Source organism: Haliaeetus leucocephalus, unplaced genomic scaffold (assembly GCF_000737465.1).
Source record: "Haliaeetus leucocephalus isolate CR32 unplaced genomic scaffold, Haliaeetus_leucocephalus-4.0 Scaffold164, whole genome shotgun sequence".
Taxonomy (NCBI): Eukaryota; Metazoa; Chordata; class Aves; order Accipitriformes; family Accipitridae; genus Haliaeetus; species Haliaeetus leucocephalus.
Window position 1 is genome coordinate 1,504,119 of NW_010972600.1, and position 17,703 is coordinate 1,521,821.

At 41.9% G+C, this 17,703-nt stretch overlaps 1 protein-coding gene across 1 annotated transcript; it reads right to left on the reverse strand.

The window, feature by feature from the left end:
• Positions 1-2,342: 2,342 nt before the first annotated feature.
• MAU2 (MAU2 sister chromatid cohesion factor) lies at positions 2,343-17,700 on the reverse strand (the record flags this gene model as incomplete). The annotated part of the gene is made up of 19 exons (XM_010563305.1): positions 2,343-2,482; positions 3,977-4,104; positions 5,841-5,931; positions 6,537-6,648; positions 7,116-7,193; positions 7,440-7,489; positions 8,464-8,547; positions 8,836-8,901; positions 9,486-9,563; positions 10,594-10,697; positions 11,391-11,481; positions 11,952-12,098; positions 12,644-12,799; positions 13,845-13,872; positions 14,415-14,509; positions 16,171-16,266; positions 16,952-17,017; positions 17,282-17,299; positions 17,446-17,700. Coding segments are annotated over 19 exons (1,818 nt in total), but the record flags the coding sequence as incomplete, so codon positions are not given.
• Between the last annotated feature and the right edge of the window lie 3 nt (positions 17,701-17,703).

The following is a 17,703-nucleotide window of genomic DNA, read 5'->3' on the forward strand; positions in this document are numbered from 1 at the left end:
GATTTACCTGATCATTCCTGATCAAAATCTAAGCACATGACAGCTGTTGAGCTTTGGAAGTTGTTCCAACAGATGCCTGCAGCACAGCCAAGCTGTCTTAGACCAACAAGCGGAGCAAGCGTGAACCCATCTCCTCTTGCCATGAACCAGGGCCACACGGGCAGTGTGCGCCCACCGAGGTGCTGGCACGGAGACAGGCTCCTGCCCCTGGTGCTGCGAGCCTGGCGGCTTCCATAGGAATGCCACAGCAGGCCAGCTGTCAGCTCTGTGATTCAAAGCCTTCGAGGGGACAGGAGACCACGAGAGCCGGGTGGCAGACACAGAACAATCTCAATGAGCAAGCGATGCAGAACAGGGTCCATCTGCATGGATTGTCCCTGTATTTGGTACCTCCAGATACCCGGTACGCTAACTCACTAATTTCTTCCCTGTTTTTTGAGTTCTAAAGGAGACTTCAAACAGCACTGAATTTTTTTCTTGCAAATCCAGTAATAACACTCTCTCCCTATACCAATATTGAGACCATGTTTTCCCCGTTGGAGATTTAAGAAGGCCTAAAATATACATTGCTTCTGCAAGAGTAAATGTCTCAGAACAGGATCTAAATAGGCATCGCGTGTCCAGCAGGAGAAACATAAAATCCTATTTTGGTAATTAGACAAGCACTTGTCCCCTCAGTATCATTCAGCAGTGAAAATTGAGGGGTTTGACTTACAAAAAGCAGGTGTCTCTGTGAGCTGTTGCTAGACAGGGGACAAGACTTTTTGAGAAAGAATGACCATTGCAGGGGGTTGGATTAGATGATCTTCAAGGTCCCTTCCAACCCAAACCATTCTATGATTAAAGACAGATTTCACAGTATTCCTTCTACAATAAAAGTTCTAAAGGTTTGAGGGGGTCAAATATTTCACCTAAAATATTTTCCTCCTCCCTCAGAAAAAGAAGCAACCACAAAAAGCCCTACACAAGTAATTTTTCTGGCAGATTCCTTTTCCCTCCCCCTTTTAAGCTGGGAGATAAATATGCAGAGCTACTAAGAGAGAAAAACACTTTATTCAACCCCGTGAACCTCGCAAGCTTTACATGGCACTATGGCGGACTGGCATGGATCCTTGCTATAAAGCTGCTGATGCTTCACGGAATTAACAACTCTTATACTCTCTTCTGCAGAACAAACTTGGGCCTCGTCTGTCCTGTTTTGAGACAGCTGTAGAGGCACAGGCAAACGCAGTGAGAATTCACAGCTGAAGAGTTCAAAAAACTGAGATAGAACAGGAAAGCTAACAGAAAAGTTTGGAAACATTAAGTTTTTGCCAAAGGCAAGACTATAGTTTAGCTTTTATCACAAGCCTCTGGCTTATACTGGATCTGGGTTTTAACCACCTACTTCAACTCTGACTTCAATCACTTGTAAAAATCATTAAGGCACAGATGGCTGCCTTCCCTTGGTGAGGCTGCAGTAGAGAGGCAAAATACTATTTCCCAGTTGCTTGGCCAAAGCAGGGACTAGACAGGAGGACAAGAACTTTCCTCCTTCCGTACAAATCACGACAACGTAGCAGAGATGGAGAGAGCTGTGGTTCTGCCTTACCCTGTGCGGGGCTGGACATCAATGCAGGGAGAGAGAAGGAAGACCCTCATAGGGACAAAGTGGTGGCACATTGTCACACACTCAGGAATCCGGGAGGTGAAACCTGCTCCTCTGACAACAGCACCCGTCTGCTCCGCTCAGCCTGGAGGCCACCCCGAGGATGCTAACACACCCCCCGGCTGCAAACACCCTGCCCGTCAGAACTCGGATCTCACCGGTCTCATCCATACCTTCACCGCAAGGCTAAAAACAGCGCTGGCAATGACTTGCAGACAATGAGAAGGAAAAAAATATTACCTCAGAAGCTAAATTTAGAACTTGGGGCACCCTACAATCAATCATGATTTAATCCAATTATTCCCAGGAGCGGAAGGGTGCAGAAAACATTAAAACTAGCATGCGTCGTACTTCAGGGAAGGTTGAAGTATTTAGAATACAATTGGTATTCAAAGCTGCATGAGTCCTCTTCATTTTCTGTGAAAATTTTTAAAAAGTAGGTATCTAACAATTTAAGGAACAAGTGTCCTTTGGACTAAACCTTAATTCTCAGTAAGAGGAAAGCAGATTAAAACCAGTAGGTATATACACACTAGCTGTATATTCACACACATTATGTAAAAGCAGCTTAAAATGCCCTTCTCACTTTGCAAGTCTATGAAATGTACGTTGTCTTTATGCAATCTGTTTCCTACAAGGCCCTCACTAGAAGAGGAATTTGCTGCCTTTTCTTTGAAGAAAAGATTTTGCATAATTTCTTCTCCTTTTTTGGCATTTTTTTTTTCTTTTTAAACACACTGTCCTGATAGTTATGCTTTTTCACAGGAGACTGGCCAGGCTGGTGGTGGGTCCGTTCTGTGCCTGGAACTGTACAGGAGGTGGTCCATCTGTCCACTGAAAGATAACAAACAGCATGAAAATCCCACAGCCGCTGCCTGGGGAGGGGAGGAATGGCAGTGAGGCCAGAGGAAGGAGTTTGCCCTACAGAGGTTTACTACCTTGAGATAATTAAAGATTTCATCAGGAGAAGTTGCGTATCAGGTTTGACTTTGTTTTACATGTGTGGAGCTCCTGTCCCTTGAACAGTATTTCTTTCAAAGCCAGTCCACATGCCTGTCATTCCAAACCTAGCTGACTCCTGTGCTGAATCCAGGGTCAATGGCAATCAAGTGAAAGCATTTCCTGCTCTTACAGGTAAATGCCTGACCATCCAAACACTGTGACTAGCACAAATGAGGGACCTAACTTGAGATATGTTTGAGCCCATTATGCACTGCAACTATAGTGTTCCCAGAGCAAGTTAAGCCTCTGGTTCTCACTCATTTAATTACTAAAGTATTTTCCTCTAACATTAGTCAAAATCTTCTAAAACAAGCAGATTTAATATTTGCTTCCTAATCCTCTTCCTTCTCCAGATTTTTAATCCAGCATAGATTATGCAAAAGCCAGCAATGGCAAGCAAAGAAAAGGGAGGCGGGAGAGCTGGCTCACATCTCTGGTCCTGGCCCATGGACTGCGCTCCCGGATAGAGGCAGGCACCTGGCCGTGGGGGTTTCTCAACACAGGCTGCATCCCAAATGCTTTCATTCTCACAAGTCTCAGGATCCCTCTGTGAGCTAAGCCAACAAATAGCATCTTCCTATTGGCCTTCTCCCCCCACTCCTTTCTTCTCCCCAAAAGGGAATGCTGGGAAAAAGATGTCAAGTTCCTCACATCTCACATTCCCATTTGGACATTATTTCAGTCCAGAACAGTAAATTATCTTATGCCGTTGCTGAGTTGCAGCTTAGGAAACCATTCTGTGTTTTTAAAACAGTATTTAGAATGTTTCTGACAGGAAGGACATCAATATTTGAAGTCCAAAGAAAGTTGCTCCTTAAGGCAATGGCTATGCAGACATCAAGTGGTATATTAACTGGAAATTCAGATTTATAGATAAATCGGAAAAAAAAAAACCCTTAGGAACGCTGAAGTATCAGTAGAAACCATACTTTTAGCAGTATACAACACAGCATTCCCCAGAACAAGGCAGACTGGGTGACCTAAACATTAAAATTAAGCCTGAGAACATAGTAAGTTTCTTTCCAAAGTAATAGTTGTCACCAAAATGAAGTGGCTACTGGCTACAAAAGCCATTTAAAAAAAAAATTTCTGGTGTACCAAGAAAACACTTCTAAGAAACAAAGACCGTACCCACCAAATAACCCTTATAAAAATTAACTAATTGACTCACATTTCCTTTTCCTGTTATCAATCCAGTTTAAGTACTAGGAAGTAGACTGAATTTTGGCAGAAGTGTGCTCAGCAGAAGAAAGGAATAGTAAAGGAAAGCAAAGCACATTGTTTTGCCTCAGAAACAGTTGTAACTGCAAGATGAAGATTGCTTACCGTGATTAGATTGTGTTCTGGAAGACTGCATGCTTCAATGTGGTCCTGCAGGAGCTGCTGCGAGAAGTTTTGATGCATCTGTGCTGCCTCGTGCGCATCCATGGCATTTCCACAGGCTTTGTTCAGGTCTGAAAGACAAGAGCATCGTGTGCTCACCAAGAAACATTCTTTGTACTTGCTTTCAACTGACCATCTCTCTTATCTGAAAAGACTGTTCCCTGTATTTGATGAATCCAATAATTGATTTAATAGCCAATATGCCAAAGTCATAGCACTGCTGAATGAAAACCCCTTAAGAGAAGCAGGGGCATATGGGGAACCCAAAGCCTTCCCTTTTCCAATAGCAATGGCAGTGCACATTGCAAGATTTGGTGTTATTTTAGTTTCCAACTACTCAATATTACAGTAGCTCTAAAAGGAGGAAGCAAACTTCTCATGCCAATAAAAGCCCCTGTACAGTTTGCATTTTGTCTTTTTAGTTTCCAGCACCATCTAGCGGGAGCAGGAAAGACTCATGGGTTTCTCACTGCATCTCCAGGATTCAGCAACACAGGTTTCAGAAGTCAATCAACATTTTTATTTTTTGGTGAATCCTTGCTTTTGGGGGACTACAGAAGCCTCCTGCTTTGTGTACACCGGAAGCAGATCCTAGCATCTTGTTCTGTGAGGTTTACTCACAGGTATTAGCTCAGTCAGATTTAAGACTTGTAACCTACTAAGAATTACACAATTTCAGCTATAAATTACAAGCAGCACAGTGTGGCAGGGGCTGAGGCACTGCACCTCCTATCAATGAACATGTGGTTATGTTTTGTTATTCTTCATCAAGCACCTTTTCTTCAAGAGTAGGTCATTAGCTCTACAGAGGAAGCTCTTAGGAAAAATCAAAGCAGAACGGAAACTGCCTCTTGCTGTTCCCAGGCTAGTGGATATGACCGGAGGCAACAGCAGCTGAACATGGGGTGGTGGTGTTTCATCTACAGTGGATTCATCATTGTACTATCAGCATGTTTTGTATGTGAACTACCACTTGGAAATGAATAAGAAAAGTATTTCAATTGCCCGGAAGCAGTTTTGTAGAAAAGGCAACAGTAAAGCAGAAAATAAGCCTGGCCCACAGTGCTCAATGCAGAACACCATGCTTATAGTAAACATGACAATTTAATATAAATTGAAGCTGTGGGGTAAGTTCTTGGAAAAAGGGTAGAGTTACTGCTTTATTTTCTAGTGAGAGCAAATCAATTGCAGCATTAATGTTGACGGTCTGCCAAGAAGCTAGTCAATATTTGAACAAAGCATCCCGGGGCCTGTGTAAGTCAGATTAAACAATATTTATGTATGAAGTGATATAATAGTCTCTTATATTTATTAAAGCCCGTACACAGAAGCAAAGCCTAAGTGAAACTTAATCAAATGTTTACTACAATTGGAACCGCAGGCAAAGAAAAGCAGAGCAGCAGCAGAATAGATGCTACAGGGGGGTGAAGTGGAGCCCTCTCCAAAGGGTCACCAGTTCAGCTGTTTATATCATAAACTGTCATCCAGCAACAGCAGGAGAAACCCAACTGCTGCCTCGCACCCGTCACAGGTAGATACTGGAGCTTTACAGGGCCTTCTCACCCCAGGCATCTTACAGCCCACCCCAGAAAAACAACTGGAACATCCAACAGCAGTGCCAGAGCTGCAGATGAGTAACTGGCAGAACCACCTCGTACTTCCAGCGGTATTTTGTAAACCCAGGCAGTCTTTCATTTAGTCTGTCGGCGAGGGCTGGCATTGGCATACATCCCCATACTCAGTCCCCAGCTAGTAGCAATGGGCTCTCTGCCGCTTTTTTTAAGTACAAGACCTGTTCCTAACTTACCTCTCAACAGAGCTGAGGACCACAGCTGCACAGACATATCTGGTATCTTGCTTGCAAGCTGCATGGCTGGTACTACCATATTATTACTTTCCTGGTGAAGAGCAGATATCAAAATAAAATGGGTATTTATTTTTTTCCCCCTTGCGAATACACATTACATAGGGATGTTAAATTTGTGACACAAAATTTGTCTACTTTAATTGCTGCCATGTTCTAGCTAACAAGTCAAAGTACTTAATGGGACAATAACCCAAACACATCGTATCTAAAACTGTCTGGAATTTTGCTCTGTCCTAGGAATTACGGCATCTATGTTGTGCAAAATAATAGAAATATTCCACACATTCTGGCATATGGTGAGAATCAAGGAGCTCGTACCCACAATTCCTTCCAAAACAATCCAGTTGAATGATGTTATTTGTCCTTTATTCAGCTCCTTCTTTCAAGTGATTTCAGGCATTGTAGGAACACACACTTTTATAACAGACTTCAAACACTACTACTTTGTTGAAGTGTTATTAAACATGCAAATTACAGCTACAGAATTATGTAAGTCAATAAGCTGCCAACTTTTAGTGGGACACCAATAAACAAGCATTCTTAAAATAAGATTAATTTCACAAAGTGTCCTGATTTTCTTTGGCAAATGACAAGTCAAACATTTACACGGTAACACTAGAGACAGTGAAGGCTTACCCTGTGATTCCCTAACACATAGAATATATGACCCAGGAGTACGAGAGAACATGCTGTTAATCGATTCAAGTCTTCTGCGTTTGACATTTTCAGTGTCTCTCGCAAAAATCGCCTACCAAAACAGAGCAAAAATAAAGTGTTTTAAAAAACTCTACTTTCCCTACAGTATGTAAGAAGCATCATTAAGAACTGAATTAATCCACATGGCAAATATTAGCACTTGGGAATAAATGTGTGCTGCAGGTGACCTTAAACAAAGCACTTAATTCCCAAACCTCACTTTTCATTTAGCAAAAATGACTATAATACAGGTCCTCCTTTGAAAAGCTTTTGTTTCAGATGTGCCACTGCCGAACACCGCACAAGTATTATTATTAGCATTCAGAACTAAAGAGATCTAAACCGAACAGCTTCCTGGTATTTTCCCCCTAAGTAATAAACAGAAGGTTGACTAAATCCACAGGGAGAAGAGCTAGCAGATTTGAAAGCAAGCCCTCAGGGTTTTAATTTTTCTCTTAAAAAGCTTGATTTAGTTTCTCCTTTTTTCCCCACCTTCCAAGTGCACCGATTTATACTCACTTTGCCTCATTGTATCTTCCTTGAAAGAAGGAGAACAGACCTCGGATGTAGAAAGCCGCTGCTCGAAGACAGTGAGAGCTATAGACAAAGCAACGCATTGAAATCTAGGCATTGTGCAGTGATTACATGCATTACAGACAGATTTCTAGGAATTTGCCCAATAATCAAATCTCCAAACAAAACATTATATTTAACCCGTGGTCAGAACTTCTGCCTTGAAAAGAAGTTGATTATTTTGTTTTCTTTTAAAAAAAGCCTGCTACAAATCCACTATTACCACCACCAATGCAACATCAGCATGTAGATAGTTTCTGGAATTCTCACCTCACAGGAAAATTATGGTCTGGATTTATCCTTTCCAATAAGCTGTAAAGCTACAAAGTGGGAGGGGAAAAGAAAGATAATCAGCGTTTCTCGCATATACAGGCTTAAATACTGACAGCAAGTGCGCATCAAATCAAAATGGCGCAAGTCACCACAAACACACTCAAGTTTACTTGTACTGGTTAGGTCATAGCACAAACATTCCAATATTAGGAGTTTTCATGCCCATTTTGATCCCAAAATCAAGTTTCATACAAAATAGGCTCAGATTTTATAGAACTTCCTATACAACATCAATATTTCCTCAGAGAACTTTTAGCTGTCATTATCTGAGCTGTTCAAGACCCAAATTAATACTATATCAAATACACTATTTAATTGAAACCAGAAATCAACTAAGCAAAAAAAAGATCAACTTTTTAAATTGTTTTTGCTCTCTAAGCTTTTTAACAAAGTACTCTGTGCTTGGTGAAAAAAGTTCATTTACAGCCTCTACACAAGGAATCTGCAAGCACATCTCTGAAAAGTTACTACTGAGGGATCAGACACATCACTGAAAGAGTGCACACAGCTAAATTTTCATATTAATACGGCTCCAGGGACACCTCTGAAGCAAAATCAACACACACATGCACATACCTATTTCTGGATGTTTAGTTAAACCTTGCTAGGTTTTATGTAATCTAATAAAACCCCTAAGCAGATGGAAACTGAAGTGAACAAGTTGAATGAGTCAAGATGATATAGTTAATCACACACTTCACATTGGTAAGCTTGCACTCCCAGTGCTGTAAAAATTCTGTGTACGATCCAGAATACTCTGCTTCAGTGGTTTGCAGCTCGGCCAGCTGATGCCACTGGTTCTTTACTGTTAATTGACACTACCCTGATGAAGGAGTTGCCTGGCTGCCAGACAAGGTACCACTTTGCAAAAATGCTCAGAAAAAAGAATAATCCAAGCACAGTAGCAGTCTTCTCTCCAATAAATTTCTGAATTTAGAATGACAGTCAGAAACCAGCTTACCTCTTGATGCCGGTTGCCTTCCCTGATGTACACACTGGCTAAGTTTGTCACAATAAATGCCCACAGTTCTTGATGTGTAGTGAGCTAAAATAAACACAATACCAACAGCACAGTCAAATACTTCAGCATCTAACCCAGAATTTGCTCACCCCATATAAATCACAGATTTGGTGCCTGATATTTTGCTATTAAATCTTCCTGACCTGAACTGTGATCAGCATAGAAAAAAAAAAAAAGAACAAACGCAACTAATATAGATGATCTCCAGCTTTCCCTTCCAACCTCAACTGTTCAGTGACCCACACAACAATTGCAACAAGCCCATTTCCACACTGAACATCCACAGTAAACAGTTTGGGAAGAAAATCTTACCCTCAGTGCTGTAGTAAATTGTGCTTCTGCATTGTCCATGCAATTAACAGAAATGCAGTAGAGCCCCTGTAGAAGACATGATATTTCTAAGGTAATGCATAATACAGGAAGCCAAGAATGCAAAGAAGAAAGGCACGCACAAAACCACAGAAATCTTAGGATATTGACAGGAAAGAAGGTAACCAACAAGTCTTAGTTTTGCTTGGTTCTGGGAAAAATAAGCAATTTCTCCACAAAGTCCTTCAAAATAGTATGCTCCTGTAAAAAATGCCCCATTTATCTAAGAAAACCCTCCTGATTTCTTATAATACTCAAACAGCAACGCTACATAAATTCTTCCCCTCACACAGTTCCCACAACATACCCTCTCAAATGTGTACAGGATAATTCTTGTGCATTTGCCTTGCATACTAACTACCATGCTACACATCACTTATTTTAAAAAGGGATTTAAGCCTTTGACAGCCTTAAATAACACTGGGTGCAAGTCCCCACAGCAGGACTGGCAGTCAGTAACACAGACCCCATTACTCCACAGGAAATCTTGCTGTCTGTCTCACTACCTTCTCGTTAGTTCCTGGTGATGACTATGAGTCTCAGGTAAGGTCTTCCAAAGAGTCAAAAGCTTACCACTAATCATAGACACTTACTAATAGAGTGTGCAGCTGGGCAGCATGATTAGAAAACAGTCTGGGAGACTGCTGGCAGAGCTGACAGACTTGTGAAATCTGTTAGGAAAAAAAAAGTTAACTTTAATATACTTTTTCTCCATTTCACTTTATGCTCTAAACCCATCTACTTGCATCATACATGTCATGCAGTACATTCACAGCGATTGGTTCAAGAATCCCAAGTCATGCTCCTAGGTAAAAGCGGAGGCTAGACTTGCCTCAAGGTACACACGCTGCTCCATACACACTCGTCCCACACAGACACACACTCAAAGTGGTTTTGAATTATTTGCTTTGCAGCAGCTCCACCATATGGTGGCACCACCTGCAAACCAAGTCACAGATCTCTTCTGACACGCTCAGAATTTGAGTTGGCACGCAACAGAAAAACTGGAATCAAAATCTTCCACGGGGTATGTGCTTGTGATGAGTTTTATGAGCCAGAACCAATGACTATTCTTTTAGCAGGCTAAATTTCCCCCCACCCCCTGAGTACATCCATGAGAAGGCTGACAGCAGAGGTTGAGATGATACAACAGTAAGTCCTATAAATAAGGGATGGGTGAAAAGGATTTAAAAATGACTGTGAGAATGGAAAAAAAGCACAGTTCTTTCTTGCATTAAGTAACACTGTCCCTCTCCTCCTTCCCCTCAAACTGTGCAAGAGAAGGAAAGGACAGAAAGGCAGGGAACCTTAAAAACTGAGAAAAACTTGGACAAGACAGGAACACCTAAGAGGAAGAGTTAAGAGACACTCTCAGTCATGAATCTGAAGGAAAAGACACCAGAATCAGGCTGCAATGTACAATCAGGAAGGTGTCAGTTGTAGACACCGATCAATTATTGTTGACTCCATGAGCAACTCCAAAGTGTTCTTAAATAAAATATTTAAGAGGAGGCTAACTCCACGGCTTCAGAGTTGCAGTATCCTGAGCATCATTAGGCCTGACTATATCTGTTAGTAGTTTAGCACTGCTGGAGCCCCCATCTGAGCCCAACTATCTTGCTCAAAACTGAAATTCCCGTGTTTTAAAAGCTATCACTGCATACATTCACAACCAGGGAAATGATGATACCCCATTTTTACCTCCTGCAAAGCCGTGGCTTTGTGTCCCGTGACAAGCCGACACATGATAATGTGTTCCAACAAAATAACTTGGAATGATGACAAGATAGGACTGCAGTCCAACACTGAAAAGGGAAAAAGTAATTCAGTACGTGAAGTTAAGACAAAATTAACATCCTAACCACACAGCTCCCACACACACCTAGCTAGCTTCCTCAGTTGCAGGTGGTTCAGCAAGACTTCAATACAAAGACTCCTTTGTGGAAATCTAGAGAGATGTCTTTGGCTGGACCACCTGGTGTCAGAAGAGTCATCATACTGCCCAGCTCCTCTTCCATATGCCACAGGAAGGATGGCACAGGTTAAAAAAAAAAACCAACAAAACAACCAACAAACAAACAAAAAACCCCAAACCCACCAAAACCATGATGCCTGAACTGTCAGGAGCGGGAGTCTGAGCACCACTTAAGGAAAAACTCCTTGGGAACACACGCTCATTTTAGAGAATCAAAAGCTTGGATAACCAAATACATGGACAATCAGAAAGGCAGCATGAAAATACATGTATTTACAGCCCCATTTACCGAGTTAGAATAAACCCCCCCAAAACAAGATTTCTGTACTAAAAGTAACTATCTAGTGTTAAAACAGAGCAAAGTTCTTAGACACAGCAGAAACAGACTGACAGCAGGCTGTCCCAGTGAGCTAAATAAGGTTGCTGTGGTTTTGTTTTATTTGTTTTTTTTTTTTTTTAATTTAAATTAGCAACAAGTAATGGAATCTTGCAGCATCAGCTAACTGATAATCCTTATCCTTACTTTTTAGCTTCTCTAGTTGCATGAGCGCTTTGTCTGTGTACTTCTGAGCCTTCTCCAGGTACCCTGCTTGCATGGAATGCATCACTGTCACCTGCCGGAAAACACAGGAAAGATTACAGAAAACTACCTTTGCAAAGAGGAAAGGTCTAGGAGTTCACACAACTCCTCTGCTACCAGCTTTTTAAAATAAATTTTGACATCATTCAGGAGTATAATCGTATTCGAGAAGTGGGGCAATTAGTTTCAGGAATTTGAAGTCAAGACTGTTGCTCTGTTGGTAAAAATAAGCCAACATAGCTCTACGTCATATGAGTTAATCTGATTCTATTTGGCTTGGATATTAATAAAGTTACATTCCAGTTTCCAGACTTCTTGCACAGTCTGTTCAAACACTGACATCACTGAAAGCAATAGTCTCACAGATGCTGTGGCAGAATTAAACTGCCAGTGTAACGTAAAGCAGCATATGGTCTGCAGAATCTATTGCTGCTGGCTCCAAGCAATTTTTAACCAATTCCTCATTAATTAGCAATATACATTAAGTAAAAAAGAGCTTCTCACCAAGTAGACAAGCACACACATGTGTTCCTTGGGCAGCCAGTGAAAGAGATCAGCAGGGTTGCTGGGCAGAATTTCATCATCATGCAGCGTGGATATGGTCTGGATGCACTGCTGAAGCTGTTTCAGGCATGGCTTCACACTTTTCACCTGCAAAAGATGATTCACATCAGACATAGCTGCTGCAGCCCAGATGCTTAAACATTTACTTAGTTGGGAAAACTTGCCAGGCAATAATAATAATCCCTACATTCAGGAAATAAGTTCATGCATAAATCACAACACTAGCATGACAGAACAGTGACTACTTCAGGCCCGCTCCAGGATTAACAACAATCACCCCTTCATATTTGCATATACGACCAACAGATGCTCAAAATTTTTTTCAAAATTATACACAAAGCCCGTTATCTCCACCAACATAATATGGAAGCAAGAGTGGCCACCATGGTTATAAGCGTATCACAGTTAACCTTTCCTTGGGGAAGAAGAAATGAATTAATTTCTTCACTCCTCATCTCATTTGTGATTAAAATCTATAGAAGTTAAGTTTCATTAACAAAAAGCATGGCGCGGCAAAACAAACAAACAATAATCCCCCAAAATCACCTCAGTGTAACAATTAGCTACTTTTGAGGCTGTACTTTTTCCCCAGTTCTCACACAGCAACTATAAGAAGCACAACTCACACTTACCTGCCCAGCGTCCAGGTAATGCGTGACCTGCAGGACTAAGAAGAATACACGTAACGACTCTTTCTGGATGGGGTTTCCTTGCCAGTTTTCAACTATCTGCCCGCAAAGAGTAAGGAGAGGGTGCACCTCCTGCAGCTTTCGTTCCATTAGAAGGAGCTATAATTTAGAAAAAAAAAAAAAAATTATTTTTGTGCTAACCAGTTTAAACGCTCCAAGAGCTTCAGTAGAACCCCAGGTACATTGATTTATTTAAAACAAAAACAGATTCAAAGACATCTTATTGCAAGAGCACCAGCCTTTTCACATGACCAGATTTTTCATCCCTAATTACAAGGGCTCCAGTGACAATCTGCAGCTATCCTTTCAGAAAATTATTTGTCATAATAAATAAAGGAGAAAAAAGCCAAACCTATTCACAAGAATTTCACCAGAATTCCGCAGATTTAAGGCTTATCCCAGATATATTTTTATATTGTGCTTGCTCACATGAACAAAACAAAATACATAAAGCAAATAAGCATGCACGATACCTTAAAACAAACGGCCTATGTTCAGGCAGGTTACATTCTATTGCTCTGTAACTTGCATTACACTAGCATCCTGGTTTCAGCTGGGATAGAGTTACTTTTCCTTCTAGTAGCCGGTATAGTGTTACATTTTGGATTCAGTATGAGAATAATGTAGATAACACACCGATGTTTTCAGTTGTTGCTAAGTAGCGTTTATATTAAGTCAAGGATTTGTCAGCTTCTCATGCCCAGCCAGCAAGAACCTGGGAGGGGACACAGCCAGGACAGCTGACCCAAATTGGGCAAAGGGATATTCCATACCATGTGATGTCACACCCAGTATATAAACTGGGGGGAGTTGGCCGGGACAGGGGAATCACTGCTCAGGAGCTAACTGGGCATCGGCCAGTGAATGGTGACCAATTGCATTGTGCACCACTTGTTTTGTATATTCCAATTATTTTATTATTATTATTGTCATTATTATCATTATTATTTTCCTCCTTTCCATTCTATTAAACTGTTCTTATCTCAACCCACAAGTTTTACTTTTTTTTTCCCGATTCTCTCCCCCATTTCACTGGGTGGGGGGGAGTGAGTGAGCAGCTGCACAGTGCTTAGTTGCTGGCTGGGGTTAAACCACAACTAGTTAAACAAGTAAATAGTTTATTTTAAAAGTACATCCAACTTACCATCCCCTTGCTTAGCAGAAACAGTGCTCTGAAATGAAACAAAATGATGTCATGCTCAGAAAAAAGTTACCCAAACCACAAATAAATACAAAAAACCTGGGGGGGGGGGGGGGAAATCTGCTGTTCTCCCCCTCAAAGACAATAGACAAGAGAGTATTAAGGAACCTGCCACAGAAAGCACATTTAAAAGCTGGATGGAACAGTTCAATCATAGCCCCAGGAATCAAAATCCCAGCCTCTCAGGTTTGTAGCCAAGCTTTGGACAGTTCCAGTTACAATAGCTTCTAAGGCCAAACCAGGCTACTGCGAAAACTTTTGCTGAATAAGACAATAAACAAAGTTCAGTTTGAAAAAAGACTCTGCAGAGCTTAGTGGACATTATTGGTTTTAACAGAAAAAGGAAAGAACTGGAGAAACTCTCAGATCTAAGAGAATACTCAGAAATACTGGTTTGCCTTTAAAACCCATGTAGCAATCACATTTCCATATAAAACCAGAATATCTCTAAATAAAAAGTAGACGAAACCAAAATATTTTCTGTGAGAAGGGAAAAAAGTCCAGGGAACTCACCTGGTATACTCTGATCCTACCACCCGAGCATATTCTGCTCCAACTCCGAGAAGGTCACATGCAGATACTAAGTCTTTTTCAAGTGTATGTAGTTGCTGAAATGAAAAAAGGCCACAAGAGTTTGGCATTTTCTTTGTGAAACTCATTTGCAGTTTTTAAAAATGTAATTACTCCTGTGCTTTACACGTGACAAGGGCTAAACTGGTACTTGTTAAATTTATCATCTGATTTTAGACACATTTTCCAGGAACACCTGGCATTCTCCAAAAAAAAAAAAGTCTGTAACATTTCAAAGAAAATGTCTCAGCCCAGTTTCATACCACACAAAGCTGTTATAACTCATTAAGATCACGTGCAGATCAGATCCAATATAACCGTGGACTGTTACATTGGAGTAACTGGAATAACAGTTTGTTTTCCAGCAAGAAGAGCAGAGAAAGTCTGCAAGGTATGTTTCAGGTGACAGGGAGAAGATTATGCAGCTGCCAGAGCACCTCTCACTCCCTCCTGCCTGCCAACTTTTGTACTTTCTCCAAACTCAGGTAGAAAGCCACACAGTTGTAGCAGAACAGGCACCAAAGCAATGAGAGACACAGGCCTCTGTGGTCAAGCAAAAGCCAGAAAGGAAATACCACACAGAAGAGAAATCAGGGAAGAATGTCAAGCTTCGAGGGAAGGATCCTATTCAGAGGAAGGCACTGAGAAAAACACTTAAGCTTCTTCTGAGTACTCAGGCATTAACTCATTGCAAAGTAAACATTTGTCCTTTAATCGATAGGAAAGCAAGTCTCTCCACAGTTCACTGTTCCGAAACTACACAAAGGAGCTTGGCAATTCCTTTTCAACAAAGTTGGTCTGCTTGTTTAAGCTCATCAGGAAGGGGGAAAAGACAAGTACAGGTGACTATTAAGACAGTCTTCAAATATAAAATTGCTTCCTAACTAGCTTTCTGCTGCAGAGTACCTGTAAAGAGCAATTAACCCCCTCAACTCTCAGGTTAAACACCTCAAGCCTCTTTAGGAGCAGAGAAGAGGCATAACCTGGAAAAATAGGGGGTCATTCAGCAATAATCTGCTCTTCCCACTGATCACTTAACTTTCTGGATATGTTCCCTGGCCTAATGCACTGGATCACTGAGGAAAATCAGCACTTTTAAGAGTAGTTACACAGCTGAAGTAAAGACTGTAACAAATGCTAAACACTTCAGATTCCAACATGCACCACTTTATTCCTAGAAGCGAAGACAGTCTGACCTGTGCAGCTGAAGCCACACTTACAAGCATATTACAGAACAGGAAGAGTAACATTGCTTGGAGGCCTTTGCACCACCTGCTTTTCCCATCCCAGTTCTGCTCTGTGTGCTAATTAGGTTGAAAATAATCAAACGAACACTTCACATTGGCAAACTCCAATTCTAGCAGGCTTTAAGAAAACATTTGCCCTTCCTGCAAGCCATAAGGTGGATTTTATTTTGCTCCACCTCTAAAGTTGTGTGTTACTAGTGCCCACGGGATGATCCTTGCTGCTTTCTTCCCCATCTGCCTTCAGCAGGTGAAAAGTGGGCCTTGACCCAATCCACAGTCCACCAATATATCATTACTTTATAGCATGAACTTTTCTTTTGTCTCTCCATTAACAGCAATAACGGGTTGGGAAGGCATCCAAACTCTTTTTAAGAAGGATACAGCTGTTTTCTAACCATTTTTACCAATCACAGTGCTACAGTATAACATGGTTATCAATATAAATCACTTACTGCAAGTTGAAAAAGCAATCTACAGTGCCAGTACGGAGTCTGCTGTGAAATCTGAATGGCTTTGCGTAACAGAGGTTTTGCTGTATCCACTGAATTCTGAAACAGAAACATGCACAACATAAAAAACCAGGCTACTGGGAACTTCATCACTAACAATAACAACTTTTAAACTAGTTGTATTCTGTGTTGATCCCCCATTAAAGTCTCACAGGTCAGGAACCTTAAAACATGAAAAGCAACAAAACCAAGTATTTAACACACAGGCCCACACATCTACACTTGACTAAAACTCTGTTCAAGAGTATTTATTAGCTATTTAACTTCTTTGGCCGCTATTCTAATGTGCGCTTTTTGCCTGCACTTGAGAGAAAAAGCAAACATTTTCTTTAGAGAAAGTAAAGACTAGTTAGGGCTCTTCCGGAGAAAAAGAATAAAAATAGACTAGGAACACAACAAAAGCCTGAGGAAAACCATCCACTTCCCTCCCTCCCCCCAAATTAGCTTGTCTTTGTCCAAATGAGGGCTAAAGAAATAGTTTGGCCAAGTAAACTTCCTTTGCTGTGGAAGACCTGCATTGCAATTCCATCAGGAACTTTCACGATAAGAAAGGCCAAGAGTCTTTCAGGCTTACACCTTAGTACTCTACATTTACATTGCAGCGGACCTCTAAAAATTTCATAAATCCTATTACTAATGGCGATAACTACTCCAAGACCAAAGACACTCAAATTAAATGCAGCAGGACAACCGACAACACCTGAAATAGTCTCAGTGTACTCACCTCCTGACAATACAGTTCAGACAGAAGGCTGGCTGCCTCAAACTTAACATCTTCAAACTGGGGAATCTAGCAGCATCAGAGTTAAGTAAATATTAAACACTGTCTGGAAAACAGCAACAGCCCAATGACCAAAAACCCTTAACAGAACATAGATGTTAGGAAAGCGTCTCCCAACCACAGAATTAGATTAAAAACACCAGCTAAATCCCCATCCCCAGGGCCAGGCTCTCTCTCCGCAGAGGTGTTTTGTTATCAAAGCCCCCCACTGCAGGAGCAAGGTGGTCGGGCAGCGATGCTCCTTGCCCAAACGGACAGCCAGGAAAAGGATACTTGCTGGGATATCAACCACTGCAAGAGAAGACAGGGGGTTAGTCTGCAACCACCACAGGCCAGCCCCACTGACAGGGCCCCCCAGCAACCCTCCCCTCCTCCTCCTCCGCACACACACACATCCCCCCACTCCTCCTCCACACATACACCCCCCCAGGGCTCACCGCCTTCTCCAGGTGCCCGCGGGCCTGGTCGCCGTTGCGGGTGTGGTGGTAGAGGACGGAGCCGAGCTGAAGGTGGGTGCGGGCCTCCATGCGGGCCGGGGGCTTGCGGGGCAGCACGGCCTGCAGGCAGTGCACGCAGAGCCGCACCTTGGGCGGGCTCGACGTACGGAAGTGTTCGGCCAGGCCCAGCAACGCCAGGTACCACGACTCCCCACCGGCCGCGCCGCCGCCCGACCCCGACCCCGCTGCGGGCCCAGC